This window comes from Pelobates fuscus, chromosome 4, assembly GCF_036172605.1.
Source record: "Pelobates fuscus isolate aPelFus1 chromosome 4, aPelFus1.pri, whole genome shotgun sequence".
In the NCBI taxonomy this organism is placed as follows: domain Eukaryota; kingdom Metazoa; phylum Chordata; class Amphibia; order Anura; family Pelobatidae; genus Pelobates; species Pelobates fuscus.
Window position 1 is genome coordinate 96,855,555 of NC_086320.1, and position 19,747 is coordinate 96,875,301.

The following is a 19,747-nucleotide window of genomic DNA, read 5'->3' on the forward strand; positions in this document are numbered from 1 at the left end:
CTTATGAAGGGATACTAGACATACATTAGGGTATTGAGCATTTCAGCCCCGTCTGCGAGTTCCATTTTATGGCTCAGTTGGTTTAGTAGACGTTGCCCAAGATGCAGAGTAGTGCTGAAAGCAGCGGACTAAGTTTGCAGTACAAAGGGGAGCAGATAAAGAGAGTAGTGGGGGAAGCCAGAGGTCAGGACAGGCAGCACAGGTTCAAAGGCAATGGTTCAGGCAAGGGTCAAAGATTAGGAAACAGTCACTGAAAATCTTTATATGATCAGGAGCACAGTACAACTAAGCGAAGAGTTAAGGTTGTATGTGGTTTAAATAGGGAAATTGGGTGGTCTTGTTAATTGTAGTTCCTCCCTGGTCTCCACCTCCTGTACCTTTAAAAGGATCTGCTTCGGCACACGCGCACCCTTTGATTCTCCTGAAGCTCTGTGTGTGCTCGTGTGTGCTCGTGTGTGAGAAGCAGCGGCGTTCATGCAAACAGAGTTCTGTCTCCTGTGTCGGCAAGTGGTGTTCACATGAACAGAGGTGGCATTCGTACACACAGAGTTCTGCCTTCTGTGTCTGGTAAGTGGCGTTTGCATAAACAGAGGTACCGTTGGATCCCATGTCCCTGTCATTTTAACACTGCAACTGAAAATATTGCTGTTTGGCAGGAACGGCAATGGTTTCATTGCAGGGTAAACACACCTCTAGTGGCTGTCAGGAAGAAAGCTACTGGAGGCACTTCTAAAGCTATAACTTAGTTAAAAATCGGTTAAAGCTCAAATCACACTCATTCAAAGCTCTTGATTGGTGCAGTGATGCAATTTTTCCAAGAGAAATGATGTGATATAATTTGTACTTATCAGTAAATGTTTTTTAGGGTACAATAATGCCATCTTAGAGTCCTGGAGACATCTATATACCTCTGAAAAGGTTCTAGTGTTTTATGATGAAATTAATGATAGTATTATTCCTTTTTCTCTTATTGTCTCTCTCTGTCTCTACACATATACATTCATTATATATTATTATTACTATATTTAAATAAATATGTAAATGGGTCTATATCTCTTTGTGTATGTAAAGGACAAAACATAAATATTTGCAAAACTTTTTTTATAATAGAAAATAATGCTGCCTCATTCTTATTGCACTTTTACAGAAATATGTGGTTACTGATACATATGGCGCCATCATGTGGTGATATTCAAGGATTGCATGCATCTTTACATATTCCAGATCCAGAAATGATCGTTCTAAAAATAACAAATCTAAATGCACCCCATAATCTTGTAACAAAATGAAAATATATGTATTACATTAATTGAACGGTGCTTGTAGAAAAAATAATAGAAACATAGAAACATAGAATGTGACGGCAGATAAGAACCATTCGGCACATCTAGTCTGCCCAAAATACAACTTGCCTAATAATTCTGCACTCCCTGTATGGACACATATACACATTTATATAAACACTGATATACATAGACTAAAACTCATAGAAACATAGAATGTGACAGCAGATAACAAACAAAAAGGAAAAGGGGGACTGTCCCTAAATAGCGAAAGATATCGAGAAAATAAATATACTTTAATAAATTGAGATAAAAACACACACACCAAAGACTAACAAAAGTAGCTATGTACTACTGCCTCAATAATGGATAATTGGGGCAGGCGAGATGGCTATGACTACAATTGCTGGGTGTGCATAAACGGAAAGACAGTGAACAATCAAAAAGGACACACATATATATAAAAACATGAGCTAATATCGCCCTTGGGAATACCCCTGTGTTAAGGAGTATGTGTATGGAACAGGGTCCCAGTGGGTATATAGTATGATACAGCTCAACAAACAGCACGTAGCTTATATGAGAAGAGTATGTTAACGGTCTAAACAATTCCCATAGTAAATATAGCTTGTATGGCTGGTATGTGCCTTGGTGAGCACTTCGCTAGAGTATCGATAAGGTTGTACCGTAGCTAGTATCAATGGCTGCAAGGGCTAACAACCTCCCAGGTAATTTCCCTGTGTAGCAATAACGTGCAGCAGGGACCCCAATGGGTATGCGGGAGGGTAGAGCCACAAAATAGTAATGATAAATAAGCAGCTAATGTTAGGTATATAAGACTTGGTATAGTCACACTGGTTGTCAGGTTATCAACCCCCTAGGGAATACCACAGCGTATGTACAGAGTACACCAGGGTCCCAATAAGTATGCAGGGGGGTATATAGTCAAAGTAAGCACTATAGTGGCAATGCTGTATAATAGTTAGTGGCTAGCTGTAATAGCAAACCTGTACGTTAATTAGCAGTAATCCTGAACTGTGCCTTCATGGGCACCTAGTATAAGGAAAGATATATATATATGATAATCTGTTGCTAATAAGTGCCCTGAGCTGTGCCTTCAAGGGCACCTGGCAGTGAAGTAATTAGCCCACTAACGTTCTAAGATAGAGTATACAGGCTTTTGCCCTAATCTGTGCCTTCGTGGGCACCTAGCAATGAGGGTAATCAGCTTACTAACGTGCTACAATACAGTCTCCAAACAAATGAATAACCTAATCTGTGCCTTCAAGGGCACCTAGCCGTGAGAGTAGAAAGCTTGCTAACGTGCTGAGTAGAACTGTTAATCTGATGTTACAAGATTACAAGCGGAGAGGTCCAAAGGTCCTGGGCAGAGCAAAGGTAAGTGCAATGTCTCTGTGCATGATAGCACCAAAATCAACTTAAAGTAAGTTGCACAGGACCAAACATCGAGCCCCGACGCGCGTTTCGCCAGAGACAGGCTCATCAGGGGGAACCGGCTCTCCAGAGAGGGTGAGTTTAAATACCCCGCCAAGAGTCATCATTGGATCGACCAAAGATGTGATGTCATCAGCGATAGTGAGTCACTACGGAGGCTGGGCGCATCCAAAATTAAAGGTATAGCGCTAGCCAACGAAAGGATCGTGATCTGTATGTCTGATCACGAAGCATTCCACGACCCAAGAGTGGTGCTGACAGGGGAAAAGGGTTAGGGTCTGCCCCTTAGCCCAACAGTAATATTTATTGACCACTGCTAGCCCTTCAATTATAATAAGGGATGGGTCGCATTGTGACAAAAAGATAGTGCATGTTAATGCTATAGTTAGTGGTCTATCAAACAAGTTAGACCTGTCGTTGTTGGTGTGAGTTAGAACGATTAATAACGAATGTCAAAAGTAGTGATAGTGCAACAAAGTGCTGGTAGATGAAAAATAAAATTGTTGACTTGTTGACAGGGAAATTACCTGGGAGGTTGTTAGCGGAGGTTGTTGAAAAATAAAATTGTTGAATTGTTGACAGGGAAATTACCTGGGAGGTTGTTAGCCCTTGCAGCCATTGATACTAGCTACGGTACAACCTTATCGATACTCTAGCGAAGTGCTCACCAAGGCACATACCAGCCATACAAGCTATATTTACTATGGGAATTGTTTAGACCGTTAACATACTCTTCTCATATAAGCTACGTGCTGTTTGTTGAGCTGTATCATACTATATACCCACTGGGACCCTGTTCCATACACATACTCCTTAACACAGGGGTATTCCCAAGGGCGATATTAGCTCATGTTTTTATATATATGTGTGTCCTTTTTGATTGTTCACTGTCTTTCCGTTTATGCACACCCAGCAATTGTAGTCATAGCCATCTCGCCTGCCCCAATTATCCATTATTGAGGCAGTAGTACATAGCTACTTTTGTTAGTCTTTGGTGTGTGTGTTTTTATCTCAATTTATTAAAGTATATTTATTTTCTCGATATCTTTCGCTATTTAGGGACAGTCCCCCTTTTCCTTTTTGTTTGCATTCTTTACGTAGGGTTATCCCCTGTACTGTCCTATTAGTATACAATTGACGACTAATGGGCTTTTTTCTTACTTGTGACAGCAGATAAGAACCATTCAGCCCATCTAGTCTGCCCAATTTTCTAAATACTTTCATTAGTCCCTGGCCTTATCTTATAGTTAGGATAGCCTTATGCCTATCCCACGCATGCTTAAACTCCTTTACTGTGTTAACCTCTACCACTTCAGCTGGAAGGGTATTCCATGCATCCACTACCCTCTCAGTAAATAAACCTGTCTCTCCCCCTCTGACACTGCTACCCCTGCATCTTTGTCCTTTGGTGGTCTCCAACTTACCCACAAACCAAGAAACTCTGAATGTAAAGGTGGTGGTGTTGGGTTTCTCCTCTCCCCTCACTGCTCCTTTAAACCTCTACCCACCCCCCCTTCCCTCTCTTTTCCGTCATTTGAAATACATTCAATTTGCCTTTTCAAACCCTTCTCCGCTAACATTGCTGTTATTTATCGTCCCCCTGGTCCCCCTCTTCTCTTCTTTGACCACTTTGCTGCCTGGCTATCCTATTTCCTCTCTTCTAACATTCCATCCCTAATTCTCGGGGACTTCAATATTCCTATAAACCCACCTTTGACCTCTGCAGCCAGTGGGCAAATTCTTCCACCCATGTAGCTGGCAATACCCTTGACCTAATCTTCACTTATGCATGTACAGTTACTAATATCTGCAACACTCCATTTCAACTCTCTGATCACCACCTCTTATCATTTGCTCTCGCGTACCCCCTCACCCAACAACCTCAGCCTAACCCCCCTCAACTCAGGAGGGACCTTAATTCTCTTGATCTCCAGCAGTTGTCAGCTGATATTGTTTCACGACTGCTATCCATCCCTTCCCTCTCCTGTCCTTCACTGGCCATCTCCACATATAACTCTACTCTTACATCTGCCTTGAACGCTGCAGCGCCACTCCAAACAAGCACCTCGAGGAGGACCCACCCCCAACCATGGCATACTAAATCAACACGCTACCTGCAAAGATGCTCCCGTTGTGCTGAACGCTCCTGGAGAAAGTCTCGTACCGAGTCAGACTTTCTCCATTATAGATTCATATTGTGTTCATACAGTGCAGCCCTTGCCCTTGCCAAACAGTCCTACTTTTCCTCTCTCATTAGTTCATGCTCCCGCAACCCCAGGCGTCTCTTTGACACCTTTAATTCTCTTCTTCGCCCTGCTGTGGCCACCCCCCAAACTAACCTTACTGCTGATAACTTTGCAAGTTACTTCACTGACAAGATTGAACAGCTAAGGAAAGAATTCTCCCCTCCTCGCCATTCTGTTTCTCAACCACACATAGACCATGCCTTTCCTACCCTTCAGACATTCTCCCCAGCTACTGACCAAGAGGTGGCTGCTCTTCTTTGCTCCTCTCGTCCCACCACTTGCCCTCTCGATCCTGTCCCATCTCACCTTATCAGATCTCTCTCCACTTGTCTCATGCCTTCTTTAACACACATCTTCAACTGCTCTCTCTCTTCTGGCATCGTCCCTGCTGACCTTAAACATGCCACTGTAGTACCTATACTAAAAAAAACATCCCTCGACCCGTCCACCCCCTCTAACTACTGTCCCATATCCCTGCTCCTTTTTTCCTCAAAGCTTCTGGAAAGACTTGTCTTTACCCGTGTGTCTCATTTCCTCAATTCTAACTCTCTCCTTGACCCCCTTCAATCTGGCTTCCGCCCTCTCCACTCTACAGAGACTGCGCTTATCAAAGTTACTAACGACATGATCATTCTCTCCTTCTTCAAACTCTTCAATCGCTTGGTCTCTGTCACTCTGTCCTCTCATGGTTTTCCTCTTATCTCTCCCAACACTCATTCAGTGCCTCTTTTTCTAATGATACCTCCTCCCCTCGTCCTGTCTCGATTGGAGTCCCCCAAGGCTCTGTTCTTGGTCCCCTTCTATTTTCTCTTTATACTGCCTCTCTTGGCAAACTTATTACCTCTTTTGGATTTCGCTACCACCTGTACGCTGATGACACCCAGTTATATCTCTCCTCCCTGGACCTCTCCCCTGCCATCCTGCAACGTGTCACTGCTTGCCTTTTTTCCATCTCTGACTGGATGTCCTCCCGCTTTCTGAAACTCAATCTCACTAAAACTGAGCTCCTTGTCTTTCTTCCTCCTAATACTGATCCTCCTCTTTCACTCTCCCTTCAAGTTTGTGCTACCCACATCAGTCCATCCTTGCAAGCGCGCTGTCTTGGCATCATACTTGACTCTGGTCTCACCTTTGAGCCTCACATCCAGAATGTTGCCAAATCCTGTAGATTCCATCTTAAAAACATAGCCCACATCCGCCCCTTTCTTGCAACAGATACTACCAAGAAGCTTGTCCATGCTCTAGTAATTTCCTGCATGGATTATTGTAACCCTCTCCTGATTGGTCTTCCCAAAAGCCGTACTGCACCCCTACAGTCCATAATGAATGCTGCTGCTAGACTGATTTTCCTCTCTAGTCGTTTCTCTCACACCTCACCTCTCTGCCAGTCCTTACATTGGCTTCCTGTATGCTATAGGAGTCAATTCAAGGTACTAACTCACAACTATAAAGCACTGAACAACTCTAGCCCCTCTTATATCTCCGTACAGATCCATAGGTATGTCCCTTCTCGGTCTCTCCGCTCTGCCCGTGACCACCTCCTGTCCATTGGCCGCACCCGTACGGCCAACTCATGCTTGCAGGACTTCTCGCGGGTGGCTCCCTTCCTATGGAATAGCCTGCCTACCGCCATCAGACTCTCCCCTAGTCTTGCATCTTTTAAGAAGTGCTTTAAAACCCATCTCTTTAGGAAAGCTTATGGCCTCCAAGACTAACCCCTACCTCACATACCTGTCTCTTGCCCTCTCCTAAAGGGCAGCCCACCGTATTTGACTGCAAATTCCTCTCCTAATGTGTTTTACACCCCACCTCCTATAGAATGTAAGCTCGATTGAGCAGGGTCCTCTTCAACCTATTGTTCCCGTAAGTTTATTTGTAATTGTCCTATTTATAGTTAATAATAAAGTAATACTTCCTGATATTATTTTTAAACCTTTGTCCCTCTAATTTAAGACTATGTCCTATAGAAGCATAGAATGTAAAATATTTTTTAGGTACAGTTTTATCAAGTCTACATCAGTTTGTCTTATTTCCAAGCAAAATAACTACTAATTAGTGAATTGCAAGAAATAAATTAAATTAATTTATTGAAGCATTTTGTGTCTTATTTACTTAATAATCATTAAAGAAAACATCAGTATAAAAGACCTACCACAATGACATATACCAGTGTTTACATCCATAAGACAATTCTAAAGAATGAATAGTGTCCTAAAACAGGGCAAGGCACCGTCTTCTATTTTATTTGCTGTGGACTACACCTCCACAGAGATTGCAATCCCCCAGTTCATTGTCAAACCATTTTTGAGTGATTTAGCAGGAACCAAGGGTCCCTTGCGCACCTTGGCCCATATTCTTGCTCAGAGTCGGTGCAAGTTCATTGCCGCCCTAGGCAAAGATCCATTCAGTAGAAAGATCCTTCAGTAGAACAACTTTATTTTGTGTGTAACTTTCCCCTATAATTTCCATACTTCTCGTTTGACAATTGTGTTTATTATATCACTCTGCACTCTATGCCAAAATAAAAGAGTCAAACAAGTGTCCACTTCAGTTGAGCTGGATAATAGCTGAATAAGTCAGCTACTTCGGCCTCAGTTTTAAAGGACACTTTTTGTACACACTGAAAATATTTAATCTTCCAATACAGATGTAGCCCCCAGCATCTGGAATTGTCAAAGTTGTTTGTCCCTGCATGAGAAGATTGAACTAAATGTTTATTCATTCAATAAATGCATGACTATGTTTATTTCATGCTTTGTTTTACATTTTGCAGTTGTCCAACCCCAGGATGTGATGGAAGTGGTCATGTGACAGGAAACTATGCTTCACATCGCAGGTATACAGGCACAGGATTCAAAGCTTCATACTTTTAAAAAAAAAAATCCTATTTCAGTTTCCTGGCATATTAGTGTGTTACAGAAATAGATTTTAGATAGTGTTTTCTCTGTTTTGTAACAGGCACTAAACCAGGTTTTGGGTGAATGAATGAATTTATGGTTCATTGCTTGGAACTTGGTTCAAAACACTCCAACCAGCATAGTAACGACAGCCTTCTATAGTGGTTATGGTGTCTGGAGTGCAGTGTACTGCCTTGTGATAACAACCAAAACAACTCTTTTGGGACTGTATTAGGCATGGAGTGTTCCTTTAAGTACCAACTCTAGTTTTAGTGTGACCAGTGTTATTACTAGCAGTAATTCTCCCCAGGCCAACTTGCATGCCCTGAAGCACCACTAAGGCAGCAATTGCGGGGATGTGGAGTGATAAACTGAAACCCATTCCCTGTGACTGTGCAGTGTACATCATCCTTGCTTTTCTACCAAAATATGTCAGTGATAACACATAGTCATCCTCTCTGACCCCAGGTGCTGACAGAGATAATCTGCATTGGAGATTAGGGAGATTTATGCATTTAAACTCTACAGTGAGGGGGAAAAAAAGGTCATGCTCCTTTTGAACGTTTACCCACTGACAAAGAAAAGATCAGTCTATAATTTTAATGGTAGGTGTATTTTAACAGTGAGAGACAGAATAACAAAAAAAAATCCAGAAAAATGCATGTCAAAAAAGCTATAAATGGATTTTCATGTCAGGTGTGTATAATTCTGTATTTTGTTCTCTCTGTATGTTGGTGTGTGCATGTCTATATATGTGCATATCTGTGTATGTATGTGACCGTGTGTCTGATGCATGCTAGGCAAATAGCTTGTTGTGTGTATGTGTGCAGTAATGTACATTGGGGAGTGCACACACTTGGCTTGGCCTAAATACATTACCGGCTGATTGCCATTTAAATTGTCACTGAAAAGGCTTTCCAGTTCCCTTTTTAACAATTGGTCAAAAATGGTTTCACTTTTGATTTCTTAAACTTTGTCAGTGTGTCAGAGTGAGATTATTTTGTTCTGTAACTCGTTTCCTGTAAACTTCAAACACTTGTAAAGTAAGTAATGTTCTTCCTTTAACACCAAGTTTTCATTATATGTTACTGCTTTGATTAGATTTCTGATTAGGTTTAAAATTAGAGTATTGGAGTATCAAATCTATGTGAAAAATGTGAACCTTTCAGTGGCAAAGCTACATAATGCATTGCTTGTTTCTATTGCACTGAAATCATGAACAGGGTTATTTACTAACGTGAGAATTTAAAGTGAATTTTGCATTTAAGACCAAAGTAGCCAAACTGGAAGCGCAGCTGATTTAGAGAATGTTTCAGTTTCAGCTAGTTTTACCTTGAATTTGAAATTCACTTTGAATTTATTTAGAATTCTTATTTTAATAATTAACCCTGCAAGTTTCTTACCAAATATTTCTGAAGTTCAGTCAGTAGATAACTGATCTAGAATATATACTTTATACGCCAAATTATAGTAAATTCAAAACTAAATACTGAAATTTAGGCAAAAATAGCCAAACTGTAACTATAGCTTAGCTGAATGATTTTTCCAAAATCAAATATTTCAACCTACTTCAATTTACTAAAATCATTTTTTTTAAATTTCAAACCTTTATTCGTGCCTGGGGACTTCACATTTATAAAAAAAAAATAAAAAAAAAATAGGTCTGATGGTTTTATTTAAAATGTTTACTGAAACTGTTACTCTGTGAATAGGTTTACCAAAATCACAACTAATCACAGCACTGCAATTACTATGTAACAGAAAATAAACAAACCAAGGCAGCATAGCTAGATGCCAAATGTGCACAGAGAGCTGTATACAGTTTTATTTTTAACCCCTTAGTGACCAAACTTCTGGAAAAAAAAGGGAATCATGACATGTCACACATGTCATGTGTCCTTAAGGGGTTAAGGACCTAAAAGACTGGGATTCCCCTTTGTCAATGCCAAAATGTCCTTCAATGTCAAAGGACATTTTGGCATTGACAAAGGGGAAACCCAAAATGTTTGTTTCTTTATTTTCTGTGCTTGGATGTGACCCTGCTTTGAGCAACAGGTGGCAAAGTTAGCAGATTTATTTATTTATTTTTTCTGATTTTTTTTATTTTATTTTACTTTTTGGTACTGCAGTAACCCTTCTGCTTTCACTATCTATATCTTCTTTGATGGCCAATGTGGTGATACTATATAACTAACTCACAGTTTTGTTATTATTTCAGCGTTTCTGGTTGCCCATTGGCAGATAAGACTCTTAAGTCTTTGATGGCTGCTAACTCACAGGAGCTTAAGTAAGTACTAATAGAAAACTAGTTTCATTTTCTCATGTTATTTAAGTTTTTATTGTATTTTGTAATAGATTGCCCATGATGTGCTCTCTTTACCACAATGGCTGACTGAATTCTGAGTGGAAATACTCCGTCATATACCCTCTCATAACCTTATTACGATCACACAGTCCTTTTAACGTAAAAGGTGGTTGTACAGTAGCTGAGCAAAAACTGCTTTTAAAAAATATATAATTTGGATCACAAGACGGCCTGTAACTTATGAACGCCAATTCTGAAAAACCCCAACCTTGACCCCCAACTCCCCATCCAACTACTGCCCTATACCACTACTGACGTTTGCCTCCAAGATCCTTGAGAGAGTTGTTTATGCGAGATTGACAGACTTCCTCGAATCCAACTCTCTGCTTGACCGGCTTCAGTCTGTATTCAGCGCTCGTCACTCTGTTGAAACAGCTGTGACCAAAGTATCCAACGATTTAATAGCTGTTAAATCACACGGCCATTACTCCATCCTAATTTTCCTTGATCTTTCTGCTGCCTTTGACACTGTTGATCATCAACAGCTTCTTCTCATTCTCTGTAATCTCGGTCTACAGGATACTGCTCTCTCATCCTACCACTCCTAGCACTTTTTCAATGAATATTTCTCTGGCTCTGCCTCTTCTCCCTAACCCCTCTCTGTTGGCGTTCACCAAGGTTCTGTCCTTGTTCCCCTACTGTTCTCAATTTATACTGCCTCCCTTGGTAACTAATCAGCTCCTTTGACTTCCATTATCATTTATATGCAGATGATACGCAAATCTACCTGTCCTCTCCTGATCTCTCTCCGCCCATCTTGACTCATGTCTCTGACTGCCTCTCTGCGATTTCTAACTGGATGGCTGCTCACTTTCTTAAACTCAACCTGTCCAAAACAGAACTTCTGGTCTTTCCTCCCTCAAGTGTTGCTACTCCTGTGTCTGTCTCCCTCCAAGTCAATGGCGACACCATCACCTCTACCTAGCAGGCTTGCTGCCTAGGTGTTCTCTTTGACTCCGACCTCTCCTTCACCCCTCATGTCCAGTCAATCGCCAAATCTTGCCGTTTCCATCTCAAAAATATAGCTTGCATCCGCCTTATTTAATACCAGATGCGGCTAAGGTGCTGGTCCATGCCGTTCTTTATCGCCTTGACTACTGCAATCCCCTTCTCAGTGGTCTTATGTGTTCACAGATTGCACCGCTGCAATCTATAATAAATGCAGCGGCAAGGCTCATTTTTCTCTCCGCCCGCACCTCCCACACCTCCCCATCTGTCAGTCCCTATATTGGCTTCCAGTTAGATCTAGGGCTCAATTTAAGATTCTGGTGCTTGCTTCCAAGTCTCTACATAATGCTGCTCCAACCTACCTTTTCCCCCTAATATACAAATATATCCTGTTGAGGCCCCTGTGGTCTGCCGTAGATCTACGCCTATCCCCTGTCCGTACTCCCACATCTGATGCTCACCTCCAAGACTTCTCCAGGGCTGCACCTTTTCTGTGGAACTCCCTTCCCTTCTTCGTTAGACTTTCACCCAGTCTACACTCCTTCAAAAACCTTTGAAAACACACTTTTTCAGGAAAGCATATAATTTAAACTGTAAGCGGATTTTCCTCTCCCCCCCCCCCCAACCCATTTCATAACCCCTACTTATACCCTTTGTATCACTATACCCCACTCCCTCTACCATGTAAGCTTGTTGAGCAGGGCCCTCAACCCCTCTGTTCCTGTGCTTCCATTTTTATGGTTACAATTATGTGTCTGTTAGTCCACCAATTGTACAGCACTACAGCGCTATATAAATAAAATAAAATAATAATAATGAAGAGCTGTCACTGTGTTTAATATATCAGACAGGGAAAGCTGTTTAAAGTGCGTGCACAAACTCTCCCATTATATAGTGTTAAGGGAAGAGAGTATTAATTTAACAATTTTATGTCAGGGTTTCAAGGCACACAAGGACATATATTTATGTATCTGGGACCGGAGGTATACAAATACCTTGATTTTACACATCATTTAAATATAAATATCTTTCAGCTATTACTGCTTAAAATATTCTATTGACAATACTTCTCACCAATTATCCTTCCATTGCATCTAGTTATACTAGATGCAATAAGCTACACTGGTTTATTTGTATTTATTTATTACGGGCATTTATAAAGTGACAGCATATTCCACAGCGATGTATAATTGGGAGAACAATACAATATAAACAGACCAATGCAAAAGGTAGCTGGCCCTGCCTGTGAGCTTACAATCTAAAGGTAAAATAGGGAAATGAGACAAGAGGTAGCAGAGGAAATTGAGGGTGATGGCAGAGAGAATTTATAGTGTGACTGTAGTGATTAATAACATGTGAAGGGAATGAGGAGGTGATTGGCTGTGGTTGGAAACAGCTGGAGGAGTCATGCTATATAGGTAGAAGGAACCAGGGTGGATGGGTCGAGCAGTGTTCAAATAAAGATTCTTAGTTGCAGGGATGGAAGTTAAATTGGGCCTTAAAACTGCAGTGTTCATATGAAGATTCTTAGTTGCAGGGATGGAAGTTAAACTGAATACCATGGTTGTTACATTATAACCAGCTACATTACGCTGTAGTGATTATGGTGCCAGGGGTGCTCTGGCGCCACCCATGTAACCATGTAAGAACTATTTTATAATGGTTTGACTTCTTATCTGGCCATTTGCTAAACCTATTAACCTTAGCCTATAGTACCAGGGATTGAGGATGAGATAGGATTGAACAAGTGCACAACATTACCAATGTCTGGTGTGTTAACACCCTTCTGACTGAATACCATTTGGGGACTATTAGTATTTTGAACATAAAGCTTGTCTGGGAAAATTGTAATGTTGTCTTCTGTGGTTTGAACCTATGTTAGAGCTATTTATGCTTGATGGGTCAGGCAAATGTTAGGCTAGAGAGATAGTTTTCACAACAGCTTACTATAGAATAAATGTAACAGTCCTTATATGTAAAGCATTTTATTTGTTTATAAACTAGATATGAATGAGAGCTATGGGTTTGTTTAAAAAAAAAAAAAAGTAAGATTGTTTATAGCTAGTTGATACACCAGATTACTAATGTAGCCTAATTTTCATGAACATTAAACTGCCACTCTAGATAGTTTAAGCATCTCAATTAAGTTGTTATGGTGTCTGGAGGTCCTGAGCATTAACTTACCTTATTAAATCCAAAAATGCTGATCATGGTGCCTCTCCTCCTGGCCCCTTTTCCTCTTCCACTTTCCATGACTTCAATGCCGAAGCCTTTCCTTAGGTGCCAGTGATAGACTGAGAGTTTCAGATTTATATTCTCAGTCAACAAGTAGTCTCCTATTAGAGAGAGAAAAGCAAGAAAGAAATCTGTCCTATAGCGCATATAGAGATATACGAGAAGTAGAAATTAAACCAGTTAAAATATTAGACTTTATTGAATAGATAAATAAATAAATAAATCGATAAATCAATATATAAAAAGAACGAAAAGTTAAACCATATAAACGGGATTAAGTTTTAATTAATCACCTGCAGTTGTGGTATCCAGTACATTGGTAAAACGTTTCAACTTTTTAGACGTAGAATTAAGAATGTGGTCTCACCAACTCCTGTGGCAAGACACATCCAAAACTTTCATGGGGGCGATCCTGATAATTTGAAATTTCAAGCCATTGAAAAATTACTCCCAAATCCCAGAAAGGGTGATTTCAATAAGGCTTTGTTACGCAAAGAATCCCAATGGATTTTCTCATTTAAAACTTTATCCCCTCTGGGTTTAAATGAGGAATTTAACTACACACCATTTATCCATTAAGACTCTGGCATCTCCTCAATCTTTCAACTCTATTACAGTCTGTTTACTAATCTGGCTATCAAAATGATTTCAGATGGGATATTATTACACTGTGTATAACCCTTGTCATGACAGCATAATTACCAAGCGGTGTGATCCAGCACTCTCTAGTAATTTCTGTGAATTACTCATGCCTTGTATTAGTGACATTGTCATCTAAAATTCCCTATTACTGATTCCATCTGATTTCCATGAATGGACCCTTTAATTCAATACCACTAAACTGTCTCTACGACAAGAATTCCTAATCTCCATCTCAATAGAACAGATTGGTATATTTTCGTTCATGCCTTTATTTTATAGGCATAAGAAACATTACTCATGTATTAACAAGGTTTGAAACAACCTTTTTGAGCACTCTTGGCCACCGTACTTTTGGCCCCTCCCCCTCACCCCTCTGGGACCAATGAGGATTGTGAGCAGGCTATTTAAACTTTACCGATGTGGGAAGTCTTTTCCCCCTGATGAGCCTGGTATACAGGCGAAACGCGCGTCGGGTTAGACACCTGGGCGAGACATTTACCCATTCTCGGCTGTAGACATTCTTTCTACACCAATCTGATCCCTGCTTCGGGTCAGATACTTACCTAATTTATTATTACCATTCCTGTTCCTCAGGCGTCACTTTGTCTGTCTCCTTGTCGACTATCACCATGATTTGCGTTATCATACAGCAACTGGGAGATGTTACTTACCATAGTCGCTAGATAAGTTTCCTGAGGAGAACGGGTATCCCTGACTAGTACGGGATTGTCACTGCCGACCAGGGTATTTCATCCATTGCAAATGGGAATTGATTAATGACAGGGTTATCCCCCGCATTACCATTATAAGGTTTAAAGACATGCTGACTACGACTATATAGTTGGTATAGTTAACCCCCCCCCCCCTTCTTTCACCCTCTTCTCTAACCACTCTACTATACCTGGTGCCCATGAAGGCACCATTCCTTTTCTACTAGTATCTGGTCTCGGGTGGTATATGTGTATACACGGGCATCTCTGATTAGGTGCATACCATATCGGGATTCAGGATATAGGTTCATTGAACCATTACAGTAGTGGGGATGGGAAGCAAGACATGCTATTGCTGGTATTAGCACGAAAGCTAATGCACCTTGGGGAAACCTGTTTTCAGTTGTATGCTTTTCTAGCTACATTATCGATTTCCCTTTGACATTTCAGTCCCTCCACTGCCCACGATTACATGCCCGCTCTATCTACCTCGAAGAGTTATTGTAATATTTTGCGGCATTGGGACTCACTGTAGCGTTTGCTGCCACTGATACACGTGTCCATTCAGCATCGCCCGACAATGTTGCTGGTTAATAAGTATCTCTCTGTTTTTTTGAAGTAGCAATTTACCGGGTATTGCCTTCAGACAGAGTTGTACTCTGTCATATCGGCACGTAGTGCAATTAGTTGAACTGCGGTGTCACTATGGTACTATTTAGGCAGCATTGCTTTAGTGACATTACCCACTCTCCTTTGACATTTCAGTCTCTCCACTGTCCACTATTACATATCCGCTTGTTTGACCTAGAAGAGCCTTTTGTAATATTTTGTGGCATTTGGATGCACTGTAGTGTTTGCTGCCACCGTTATACGTGTTTATTTAGCATCGCCTTACTGTTGCTGATTAGTATTGGTCTCTCTGTTTCGTTGTAGTAGCAATCTATTGTATATTGCTCTCAACCAGAGTTGTACCCTGCTATATCAGCATCTAGTGCGATCCTGTACCTCGGTAGGTGGACTGTGTTGCCACTAAGGTACTCCCTAGGCAGCATCGCTTCATTATTTTACCCATTTAGGGATTTACACTTTCACTTAGGTGTGTCTCACCTCACTCCCCCCTTCCTGTTTATATGGTTTAAGTTTTCGTTCTTTTTATATAATGATTTATTTATTTATTTATCTATTCAATAAAGTCTAATATTTTAACTGGTTTAATTTCTACTTCTCATATATCTCTATATGCGCTATAGGACAGATTTCTCTCTTGCTTTTCTCATTCACACTATTAGGGTTACCCCCTGTTCTGTCCTCAAAAATTAATTTTGGCCCCTTATTAATTTCTCCTATTAGAGAGAATCTCTTTTTAAAAAGGTATATTTCTAAAGCATTTTCTCAATGGAAGGCCAGTAATACACTCAGCCCATCACCGGTGCCCTTGGAAAGGCTTTCACATTGCATCCAAGAATGTAGGCAGAGGAGGCAGGAGGTTGGGCACTGTGGCCAGTACTTTGGAGGTTAAACAATTTGAAAATGGTTCAACCCATTAAGGTAAGACAATGACCAGGACATCCAGACACCATATCAACTTCATATGGTGAAGTTAAAGTCTAAACTATCCAAATCTTATTTTGCCATGATAAACTCTTTTCATTTTGAGGTTTAACTTCAAACATTTGAAGTAGCATATATATGCTGAAACATATATAGTCTACAGTGATGCTTTTTTTGCCAAACAGTGAGGTGTATGTGAGTTTTTAAAAAGTGAAAAATCTCATCTGATTGCATTACAATGCATCATCACATATCCCTACATGCAAGAGAAACATGCCTTTCATATTCCAGATTTCATTTAAGATTGTTTTATAAACCATACTTACCTGAAATCCACAATTTAGTAAATACCAATGAAATAAATATAATGCAAATTATCTAAACATTAACCCCTTAAAGACTGAGGCAGTTGTACAAATTGTGATCAAAACAAAATGTAAACAAAACCTTGAATTTGCGCTATATATATCTGTTCAACCAGAATTCACCTCTTTCATATTAAATGAAATCACACTTATTATATGTCATTTTGTTCAGGAGAAACAGGGCTTTAATTTCATGTCAAATAGTTATATATGAAACATAATTTAATATGAATAAAATATAAAAACATTTGAAAAATTAACAAATGTTGCTATATATTTAGTTCTGCATGGCATTTTAATTGTGAATGCCATAATACTGTTACTGCAATAAAGTATACATATTTGTATTTAGCGATGTCTCACAAGTAAAACAGTACACCCCATGTATAAGCTTTATGGTGTTTTGGAAAGTTACAGGGTCAAATATAGCATGTTACATTTTATACACATTGAAATTTGCCCGACTGGTTATGTTGCATTTGAGACCAAATGGTAGCCCAGGAATGAGAATTACCACCACTTTTTTCAATAAAGCAACAGATTAAATTTACCTTGAAAGACTCCTGAGTGCTCTCTACTGGTATCGCATATATATATATATATATATATATATATATATATATATAAATATCCAAAAAATACCGGCACTCCAGGAATTCTCAGTAATACAAGTTTTCTTTAATTCAGTTCAGGACGTCATGACGTCCTGAACTGAATTAAAGAAAACTTGTATTACTGAGAATTCCTGGAGTGCCGGTATTTTTGGGATATTTATAATTTTTGCTACCAGAGCACCAGGTACCATCGTATTGTTTTGTTGGAGTGCAAGAATATTTTCTCGTTTTTATATATATATATATATATATATATATATATATATATATATATATATATATACATATATATACATATATATATGTGTATATATATATATATATCAAAATACAGTTAGAACGAAATTACGTATGTATATATAATTTTTATTTATTTGTTTATTATTTTTTATTTATTTATTTTATTTTTTATATATATATATATATTTATTTATAAAATTATAATATATATGTATATAAAATTAATATCATTGTTAGTGTATTTTAATATTATATATATATATATATATATATATATATATATATATATATATATATATATATAAAATCCAAAGAAATGAGAGCACTCACTGGATTTAGAAAACTGTATATTCAAATACTAGGCAAACAAATCAACGTTTCGACCGTCAAGCGGTCTTTATCAAGATCTTGATAAAGACCGCTCATTTCTTTGGATTTTATATTTTGCACTGAGAAGCACCTTGGTCTGAATTCTTCTGAGATTTTTTTGGGGGGAAGAGTGCCAGTATTTGTAAATATTTGTAGATCCATGCCAAATTATACCCCACACGTCTGCCCACGTTAATGACGATGTCGGCGGGAGACGCTCGCACGTTTTGGGGTCAAAGGCCGTTTTCGGCCAATCAGAACTGTAAAGCACTTATTTAAACTCAAATTTACTTTTCCTCATTGCCCTGTCGTGGTTTCCCTAGTGGTTGTCTGAGAGTGTGTTCCTGAGCATTTTTTTCTGGATTTTGACTTTGGCTTTGTTTGACTTCCCTATATTCTGGTATCCCTGACTTCTGGCTTTCCCTTATTGTTGTGTCCCATTCTATTCCCCCCGACCTCGACAAGTATCCTGACTATTCTTTGGTACGTTAAGTCCAGCCATTCTAAGGCCCAGTAAGACGTTACCTTTTAGTCCTACGTGCTGGATCAATCAGCAATCCTGACACATAGTGTATATATATATATATATATATATATATATATATATATAAAGGTAAGAAACAGGAGCACTCGCTTGGATTTTGCAAATGTGTATTAATAGTTAAATCACAAATCAAACATCAACGTTTCGACCCTTCAGGGTCTTTATCAGGGTCTTTATCAAGATAGTGATAGTGCACATGAAGTACAAACTGTTTGATTTGTGATTTAACTATTAATACACATTTGCAAAATCCAAGCGAGTGCTCCTGTTTCTTACCTTTATATTTACTGGCCTGGAGGCACCCTGGTAATATATATTTTTTATCATATTCTTTTTTTTTTGGGTTGAGTGCCAGAGTCTGGTCTGTTATATATATATATATATATATATATATATATATATATATATATATATTAAAACTTATACTTAGATCACATATATAATACATACACATACACATATATATATACTTTTTCAAACTTTATTTCAGGCACTGGAGGGACTGCCTGTCATTTCAGGCAGTCCACCTGCAGGCACTGCTGTGGACAGCTATTCTGTCCATGTGATCGCAATGTCATCGCGATCACATGGCCCGGGAGGGCCAGATCAGCCGCAGGGGTACTGCCTGGCAAGTCCCCCCATCTCGATCGCCAGCGATCAGGAAAAGTGGGAAGGACGGCATGTACATTCTATGCCGCCCATCGGCGTTTAGGACCTGGTCCCCAGGACGGCATAGTACGCCCGTCGTCCTTAAGGGGTTAAAACATCACCATAAATCTGTCTTCAATCTTCTCCCAACATAGAGACACAGGCCTATAGCTTTAGAATTTCAAAATAATTTTTTATATGTGTATTTTAGGTGCCCAACCCCAGGTTGTGATGGTTCAGGTCACGTGACTGGAAATTATGCTTCACACAGAAGGTAATATTTCGATTTTCAGGTATTGTAATGTAAATGCAATTTACTGTATATCTGAAAACCCTAACGGTTCATTTTGATATCAATAGCTTGTCTGGATGTCCACGAGCTAGAAAAAGTGGTGTCAAGGCTTTTCCTAGCAAGGAAGAAAAAGAAGACCCAGAACTTAAGTAAGTCCAGTTCTCAATAGAGAATACAAGATCATAGTCAGTTCCAGAGCCCAAATATAGCAGGAGCGCAGGAGCACAGTTGGACAGTATCATAAATTCTAAAAAGTGGACACATACATCCATACAAATAAAGAGGCACAAATTTACAGATGATTAAGGATTGACCATCCATTTTAATCCACATACATTTTAAC

At 39.5% G+C, this 19,747-nt stretch overlaps 1 protein-coding gene across 1 annotated transcript in view; it reads left to right on the top strand.

The window, feature by feature from the left end:
• ST18 (ST18 C2H2C-type zinc finger transcription factor) overlaps nucleotides 1-19,747 on the top strand; it is a 280,418-nt gene that overhangs the window by 244,738 nt on the left and 15,933 nt on the right. Inside the window, exons 14-17 of the mRNA XM_063450436.1 lie at nucleotides 7,758-7,820; nucleotides 10,100-10,168; nucleotides 19,324-19,386; nucleotides 19,473-19,553. Coding sequence (XP_063306506.1) covers nucleotides 7,758-7,820; nucleotides 10,100-10,168; nucleotides 19,324-19,386; nucleotides 19,473-19,553 — 276 coding nt within the window. The remainder of the gene's footprint in view (nucleotides 1-7,757; nucleotides 7,821-10,099; nucleotides 10,169-19,323; nucleotides 19,387-19,472; nucleotides 19,554-19,747) is intronic.